The sequence below is a fragment of the Rhinopithecus bieti genome, unplaced genomic scaffold, assembly GCF_001698545.2.
Source record: "Rhinopithecus bieti isolate Rb0 unplaced genomic scaffold, ASM169854v2 scaffold_19200, whole genome shotgun sequence".
NCBI classification, from domain to species: domain Eukaryota; kingdom Metazoa; phylum Chordata; class Mammalia; order Primates; family Cercopithecidae; genus Rhinopithecus; species Rhinopithecus bieti.
In genome coordinates, this window is record NW_016809419.1 from 52,324 (window position 1) to 61,190 (window position 8,867).

An 8,867-nucleotide genomic window follows, 5' to 3' on the forward strand; every position below is an offset into this window, starting at 1 on the left:
GGGGCGGGGGAGGGCGCGGGGGTCGCAGTTGCTCACGCTTGTAATCCCAGCACTTTGGGCGGCCGAGGCAGGAGGATCGCATGAGTCCAGGGGTTCGAGACCAGCCTGGACAATATAGTAAGACCCAGTCTCTACAATACATACATACATACATACATACATACATACATACATACATAAAACGTATTTTAAAAAAAACAAAAAACAAGAAGTCATTCAAGCTCTATCCAAGAAGTTAATTGTAGGCCCTGCAGCTGAGATTTTCCCAGCCCTGCCCTTCTGCCTTCCCCAGCTCTCCTAGGGAAAGAAAGTTAAACCCACCTGGGACTGAATGGGTCCCCAGCAGCAGTCGTACTGATCTAGAGGGAAGGGGTCTCCATCCCTGGCTCACGTCCCCACCCCTCCACCCCGGCAGGAGGAGGACCCACTGAGCCACTTCCACATGGATACCCTGTTGATGACCACACATAACCTGCTCTTTGGCGGCACCGAGCCTGTGGGCACCACGCTGCGCCAAGCCTTCCTGGCACTCATGAAGTACCCGAAAGTTCAAGGTGAGGCCCACCCACACAGCAGCACGGAGGTGCCCATGTGTTCCAGCCTCGCCCCAGAGCAGGGAGCCACCGCCCCGTCTCCCAGGTCTGAGATAGCCTCCTGCTGACCCCAGGAGTCCACAGCCAAACCCACAAACCCACATGGAGACCAATCCCATCCACACAGACCATGAGGTCCACACAGCCTGCCCGAATCCCAACCCAGATCCCACCCGCCTAGTTGTTGGTTTTTTTGTTTTTGTTTGGTTTTTTGGAGATGGAGTCTTGCTCTGTCACCCAGGCTGGAGTGCAGTGGTGTGATCTCGGTGGGCTCACTGCAACCTCTGCCTCCCGAGTTCAAGGGGTTCTCCTGCCTCAGCCTCCCAAGTAGCTGGGATTACAGGTGTACACCACCACGTCCAGCTAATTTTTGTATGTTTAGTAGAGACAGGGTTTCACCAAGTTGGCCAGGCTGGTCTCAAACTCCTGGCCTCAAGTGATCCACTCGCCTCAGCCTCCCAAAGTGTTGGGATTATAGGCATGAGCCATTGCACCCAGCTCTGCTTAATTTTTTGTTTGTTTTTGAGACAGACTCACTCTGTCGCCCAGGCTGGAGTACAATGGTGCAATCACAGCTCACTGCAGCCCCTTGGGCTCAAGCGATCTTCCCACCTCAGCCTTATCAATAGCTGGGAGTACAGGCATGCACCACCACACTCAATACACTCAGCTAACTTTTTATTTTTTGTACAGACAGGGTCTAGCTGTGTTGCCCTGGCAGGTCTCCAACTCCTGGGCTCAAGCAATCCTCTCACCTCGGCCTTCCAAAGTGCTGGGGTTACAGGTGTCAGCCACTGCTCCCCACCTGCACCCACTTAGTCTTGCCTTGTTCCAACTGTGTCCACCACTGCATACGTCCACCTCTGGCTTCAGAGCCCAGCTAACAGTCCTCCCAGAGCCCTGCCCCAGAGCCCCAGCCACACACCTGCCAGGGAACCCTACCTCTCCCACACAGCCTGGCCCACACGCACAGCTCTGTCTGCTATTCCACCTCCCCAAGCTCCACCTCTGGGTATATCCCCTGCTCTGCCCGTGATCTCCAGCCCTCCTGCACAGTTCACCCACTCGATCCACTGTCCAGCCAGTAGAGTCCCAAAACTGCTTCTGAAATCCCATCAGGTCCTGGATTCCAGGCCTCCCTGAAGCCCCGCCCACACAAGCCAATGCCCAGGCCCTTGCACAAGCCAACCTTTTGCCCTCACTGATGCACTTCCTCCCAGGCCCTGGCTAATTCTTTTTTTTTTTTTCTCCCCCTTTTTTTTTTATGACGGAGTCTCGCTCTGTTGCCCAGGCTGGAGTGCAGTGGCCCGATCCCGGCTCACTGCAACCTCTGCCTCCTGGGTTCAAGCGATTCTCCAGCCTCCACCTCCCGAGTAACTGGGACCATAGGTGTGTGCCACCATGCCCAGCTAATTTTTCTATTTTGTTTTAGAGACAGGGTTTCACCATGTTGCCCAGGCTGGTCTCTGACAGGGACCAGCCCCTCCACACCTGTGGGTATTTCACGTCAGGCGGGACGAGAGGTGGAGAAAAGAAATAAGGCACAGAGACCAAGTATAGAGAAAGAACAGTGGGCCCAGGGGACTGGCACTCAGCATACGGAGGACCCGCACCAGCCCCAGTCTCTGAGTTCCCTCAGTATTTATTGATTACTATTTTCACTATCTCGGCTAAGGGAATGTGGCAAGAGAACAGGGTGATAGTGCAGAGAAGGCCAGCAGGAAAACATGTGAGCAAAGGAATCTGGGTTACATATAAGTTCAAGGGAAAGTACTGTGCCCGGATGTGGGGGTAAGCCAGGTTTATGCTTCTCTCCACCCAAACGTCTCAGTGTAGCAAAGAGAAACCGAGCAGCATTGCCGCCAGCATATCTTGTCTCTAGCCACAGGCAGTTTTCTCCTATCTCAGAATAGAAGGAATGCATGATCAGGTTTTACACCGAGACATTCTGTTCCCAGGGACATGCAGGAGTCAGAGGCCTTCCTCTTTTACTACTCCTCCTCAGCACAAACCCTTCATGTGTGTCACGCTGGGGGACGGTCAGGTCTTTCCCTTCCCATGAGGCCATATTTCAGGCTATCTTAGTGGGGGAAACCTTGGACAATACCCAGGCTTTCTTGGGCAGAGGTCCCTGCGGCTTTCCGCAGTGCATTGGGCCCCTGGTTAATCGAGAATGAAGAATGGCGATGACTTTTACCAAGCATACTGCCTGCAAACATATTGTTAACAAGGCACATCCTGCACGGCGCTAGATCCCTTAAACCTTGATTCCATACAGCACGTGTTTCTGTGAGCACAGGGTTGGGGCTAAAGTTACAGATCAACAGCATCTCAAGGCAAAACAATTTTCTTAGTACAGATCAAAATGGAATTTCTTATGTCTTCCTTTTCTACATAGACACAGTAACAGTCTGATCTCTCTTTCTTTTCCCTACATACATATCCCCCTTTTCTTTTTGACAAAACTGCCATCCTCATTATGGCCCATTCTTGCTGGTCACTGTCTCTTCAGAGCTCCTGGATACACCTGTAGACTAACAACAGACAGAACAGGCATACAAGGATTAATATGAAATTTATAATAGTGGAACTTCTAATGATTTTAACCCAACTGACCGGGTTAAGATTTGCGAGGCCATCAGCAGCGTTCACGATTGCCTCAGTTCCGGGCACCACATTTAAATGGGCTTTTGATGCCTCAAAAATGTGTTCTTTTAATTTTGAAAAGTCTAAAGTAAGATGATCTTCTCTTCCTTGTAGGTGGTGTCTAACCATGTCCCAGTGATGCTCAGACTCATTATAGGCTTGGGGTGTAATACAAAAATCTGACGTATTCCAGTCACACTGTAACTGAAAATGATGTTCCAAGCTCATGAGCCTATCTCCCATCCAAATGACAGTTTGTCTAAGATCATTAATTTGGTTTGCCGATTTTTGATCTATTTGGGTCTGAGATTTTCACAATTTTGAGAAATTCTTTTGCCAATCATGGACATATTTTGCAGTTTGAACAGAGGATTGTAAAACAATTCCAGCAGCCGGAGCAATAGCTGTGACTGCAATAAGGCCCATAATCACTGCAATCAAAGTAAAAGTGAATCTTTTGGATCTAGTTAGAATTCCTTTTAATACTTCCATTAAAATATGGATGAATGGCGAGGCCGCTGATGGTTGGTCCATGGACACGGGGATCCACACACCCTCTCTTGCGCTCACTAGTAGAATATGGTGCTGCCAATTAAAACTTGAATCAATGCAAGTAAAAAAATCTACAGCTTTCACAGGTTATAGTTTGGGAATCTGGTTTGATAACTGTGTTTCCTACAACTAGCATATAAGGGGGTTTTACACAACTTTGCAAAGAAATTTCTTTGCAAATTCAGACTGGAATTTAGGTTGATAGTATAATATGGCTTACAATCTCTTGTTCCTATGGCTTGATTTCCAGACCAAATTCTAATGTGGTGCAAGGCCACAGTAAACTTCCATAATTCTGGATGTTCAGGACCAGTAACAGGACTAACTAACTTTGGTCGAGGTGATGAAATTCCCTTTTCACCCCATTTCCATGGATAGGGTGATTCTAACCTTCTATAAATCTGGTCCAGTGTTTCAGTTAAATCATTATCATAGGCCGGATTAATGGGCAAGATGGATGGGGCCTTGAATATGAGTGAGTCTGGCCCATACAATTATGATATAATTGGCGTCGAGGGGCCATCAGTAAACATTGTCAGAGCATTTTCTAAAGGTTTACATTTGGCAATTTTAGGTAAAATCCAAGTAGTCAATTTTAAAAACTGGAAGATTTTTGGTTTTGGGTATTGATTGTCAATAATTCCCACAAAATCAGTAAGACCAATCTGCCAAGCACCAGAATTGATAAAGGCTTGTCTAACCTGTTCCTTGTTTAAAGGAATGATGATTTTGTCTGGGTCACTTCCACACAATTTTATTATTTGTAATCTTGCCTGACCAATTAATGTAGCCATTTGATCCAAGTACAATACAATGTAAAAGTCTTAATTGTACTGTGAGGAAGGAACAACCACTCCACAGGATCAGTATTTTGAACAACGATGCCTGTTGGAGAATGTGCAGTAGCAAAAATCAAAAGTTGGAGTGGGGCCAAGGGATTTACTTGTGCTGATTGAATTCTTTCTTCAACTAATTTAATTTCTTTAGTTGCCTCTAGAGTTAATGTTCTTTTACTGTTTAATTCCGGGTCCTCTCTTAAGATAGAGAACAAATTTGACATGGCATAAGTAGGGATGCCTAGAGTTGGCCGAATCCAATTAGTATCTCCTAGCAACTTTTGAAGTCATTTAATGTTTTTAATGTGTCTTTTCTTATTTATATTTTTGGTGGTTTAATTTTCTTTTCCTCTACCTGCATTCCCAAGTAATGGAAAGGAGTAGAGGCTTGAATCTTATCAGATGCTATTGTCCGTTCTGCGTTGGCAACCTCTGTCTGCAGAAATGTGTAATAGTTAATTTGTCTCTCGTTTCTGCAGCACACAAAATATCATCAACATAATGAATGACATAACAGTCTGAAAACTTGTCTCTAATTGGTTGAAGAGCTTGAGCTACAAAAGTCTGACAAATAGTTGGACTATTAAGCATTCCCTGAGGTAACACTTTCCACTGAAACCTGGTGGCTGGTTCTTTATTATTTATGGCCGGTATAGTAAAGGCAAATTTTTCAAAATAATGTTTTGCCAGAGGAATGGTAAAAAAGCAATCCTTCAGATCAATCTTTTTTTTTTTTTTTTTTTTTTCGAGATGGAGTCTCGCTCTGTTGCCCAAGCTGGACTGCAGTGGCACAATCTTGGCTTACTGCAAGCTCTGCCTCCCGGGTTCACGCCATTCTCCTGCCTCAGCCTCCCGAGTAGCTGGGACTACAGGTGCCTGCCACCACACCCGGCTAATTTTTTGTATTTTTAGTAGAGATGGGGTTTCACCGTGTTAGCCAGGATGGTCTCGATCTCCTGACCTCATGATCTGCCCGCCTCAGCCTCCCAAAGCACTGGGATTACAGATGTGAGCCACCGCACCCGGCCTCAGATCAATTATAATTAAAGGCCAGTCTTTGGGGATCATGGCCAGAGAGGGCAACCTGGGTTGGAGAGCCCCCATGGGTTGAACTACGGCATTAACAGCTCTTAAGTCGGTCAGCATGCGCCATGTGCTGGATTTGTTTTGAATTTCAAACACTGGAGAATTTTAAGGAGAGAAAAGGGGTGAAACATGCCCTTTTTTAAATAGTTCTTTTAATTATTTTATGTAGCGCCCCCAACTTTTCCTTAGGGAGCAGCCACTGTTCAACCCAGACAGGACGCTGCGGGGTGAGTCTGAATTGCTCCTTTACCGTAGTGAACTGCAGGTTGTTTAATAATGGGTGCAGTGAGTCAAGTCACAGTGAGCGGGGTTTCGGGCTCCCTCCCCCAGCATTCACTCCACTGCGGAGGAGGTGGCCATCGTGATTTTAGCACTGATGGCCCCAATGGTTCTGGATCTTTTCCTCTCAATTTTAATGTTTCAGGATATTACCTCCTGTAATTGATTGCAGTCAACATTTTGAGTTGACCCAGCCTTTACAGACTCTGCTACATATGTACAATGTGAACTTTCCAGGATTTTGTCCCTGCCTCTTCTTCAGAATCTATTACACAGCTTTCAGGGGCATCAGAAATTGAAATGCTATCTTCTCTTCTTTGAAATAGCGTAATTAGATTTTCTGTAGAAGCTCTAATTCCCCCTCTTCTTAAAAGAATTTTAATAAAGCTGAGATAAGAGGCACATTTACGCTCGTCTTTCTCTTCCCGCCATCTTGGCTCCTGTGGAGGCCTGCTGGGAAAAGGACTTCTAAAAGGAAATATGTCTGGAAGGCTGTGGTCCAAGGCCATTTTGGCAGCTATAAGCGGGGTCTCCAGAACCAGAGGGCGCACACAGCTCTTCTTAAAATTGAAGGTGTTTATGCCCGAGATGAAACAGAATTCTACTGGGGCAAGAGATGCGCTTATGTATACAAAGCAAAGAACAACACAGTGACTCCTGGCAGCAAACCAAATAAAACCAGAGTCATCTGGGGAAAGGTAACTCAGGCCCACGGAAACAGTGGCATGGTTGGTGCCACATTCCGAAGCAATCTTCCCACTGAGGCTATTGGACACAGAATCCGAGCGATGCTGTACCCCTCAAGGATTTAAACTAATGAAAATCAATAGGCCGGGCGCGGTGGCTCACTCCTGTCATCCCAGCACTTTGGGAGGCTGAGGCAGGTGAATCACGAGGTCAGGAGTTCAAGACCAGCCTGACCAAAATGGTGAAACCCCATCTCTACTAAAATACAAAATGCTGGGTGTGGTGGCGGGCACCTGTAATCCCAGCTACTTGGGAGGCTAAGGCAGAGAACTGCATGAACCCAGGAGGCAGAGGTTGCAGTGAGCCGAGATCGCGCCACTGTACTCTAGCCTGGCTGAGTAATCCCAGCACTTTGGGATTTGACAGAGTGAGGCTGAGTCTCAAAAAAAAAAAAAAAAAAAGAAAAAAGAAAAGTCAATAAATAAACATGGATTTGTGCTCTTAAAAAAAAAAAAAGCCAGGCATGGTGGATCATGCCTATAATCCCAGCACTTTGGGAGGCCAAGGCAGGAGGACCACTTGAGGTCAGGAGTTCCAGACGAGGCTGGCCAACATGGTGGCACCCCGTCTCTACTAAAAATATAAAAAAATTAGCCAGGCATTGTGGCGTGTGCCTGTAATTCCAGCTACTCAGGAGGCTGAGGCAGGAGAATTGCTTGAACCCATGAGGTGGATTTTGCCGTGAGCCGAGATCGTGCCATTGCACTCCAGCCTGGGCAATGAGGGCAAAACTCCATCTCAAAAAAAAAAAAAAATTATTCAAAGACTTAAAAGGCTGTAACTCAGCCTTGATTCAAATAGCTTACAAGTAGTCATGATGATATTTAACAGGAAACATTGCAAGATGAGAACTTTGATGAAGTCTTATGTAGGTATAGATACAGGTACAGATATTCATATAGATACAGATACAGTTATAGTCATGGTAGACTCCAGATCACAATGAACCAACATTTGGCCAAAGGCAAAAAAGCTATTTAAGATTACTTTTTTTTTTTTTTTTTGAGACGGAGTCTGGCTCTGTCGCCCAGGCTGGAGTGCAGTGGCGTGTTCACGGCTCACTGCAAGCTTTGCCTCCTGGGTTTATGCCATTCTCCTGCCTCAGCCTCCTGAGTAGCTGGGACTACAGGCGCCCGCCAGCACGCCCGGCTAGTTTTTTGTATTTTTAGTAGAGACAGGGTTTCACCGTGGTCTGGATCTCCTGACCTTGTGATCCGCCCGCCTCGGCCTCCCAAAGTGCTGGGATTACAGGCATGAGCCACTGCACCCGGCCAAGATTACTTTTATGTATGCTCAGTCTCTAGTAAAGGTAAACTACCATTCCATTTTTTTATTTTTTTATTTTTTGGAGACAAGAGTCTTGCTCTGTCTCCCAGGCTGGAGTGCAGTGGCGCGATCTCAGCTCACTGCAACCTCTGCCTCCCGGGTTCAAGCGATTCTCCTGCCTCAGCCTCCTGAGTAGCTGGGATTACAGACATCCGCCACCATGCCCACCTAATTCTGGCATTTTTAGTGGAAATGGGGTTTTACCGTATTGGCCAGGCTGGTCTCGAACTCCTGACCTCGTGATCTGCCCGCCTTAACCTCCCAAAGTGCTGGGATTATAGGCATGAGCCACCACGACTGGCTTACCATTCCATTTTAAAACTGTGATAAAGTCACATAGCCTCTGAGATAGGCTACTTCTTTTTTTAAATAATATTTTATTTATTTATTTATTTTAAGACAGGGTCTCACTCTATCACTCAGGCTGGAGTGCAGCGGTGCGATCTGGGCTCACTGCATCCTCTGCCTCCCAGGTTCAAACGACTCTCTGACTCAGTCTCCTGAGTGGCTGGGATTACTGGTGTGCACCACCATGCCAGGCTAATTTTGTATTTTAGTAGGGACGAGGTTTCACCGTGTTGGCTAGGATGGTCTGGAACTCCTGATCTCAAGTGATCCGCCTGCCTCAGCCTCCCAAAGTGCTGAGATTACAAGCGTGAGCCACTGCTCCCAGCCAATATTTTAAAACTTTTAATAAAATAAAATAGAGACAGGGTATCACCATGTTGCTCAAGCTGGTCTCAAACTCCTGGGCTCAGACAGTCCTCCTGCCTTAGCCTCCCAAAGTGCTGGGATTACAAGT

General features: G+C 46.7%; 1 protein-coding gene and 1 pseudogene across 1 annotated transcript in view; both read left to right on the forward strand.

Annotated features, from left to right (window-relative positions):
- LOC108540271 (cytochrome P450 2F5-like) overlaps positions 1–830 on the forward strand; it is a gene marked incomplete at its 3' end in the record, with an annotated part of 24,591 nt that extends 23,761 nt beyond the window's left edge. The window contains 2 exon segments of the mRNA XM_017889243.1: positions 416–712; positions 714–830. Of these exon segments, the coding sequence (XP_017744732.1) occupies positions 416–712; positions 714–830 (414 nt within the window).
- Positions 831–6,472: 5,642 nt separating this feature from the next.
- Positions 6,473–6,804, forward strand: LOC108540283 (60S ribosomal protein L35a pseudogene; annotated as a pseudogene).
- The last annotated feature ends 2,063 nt before the right edge of the window (positions 6,805–8,867 follow it).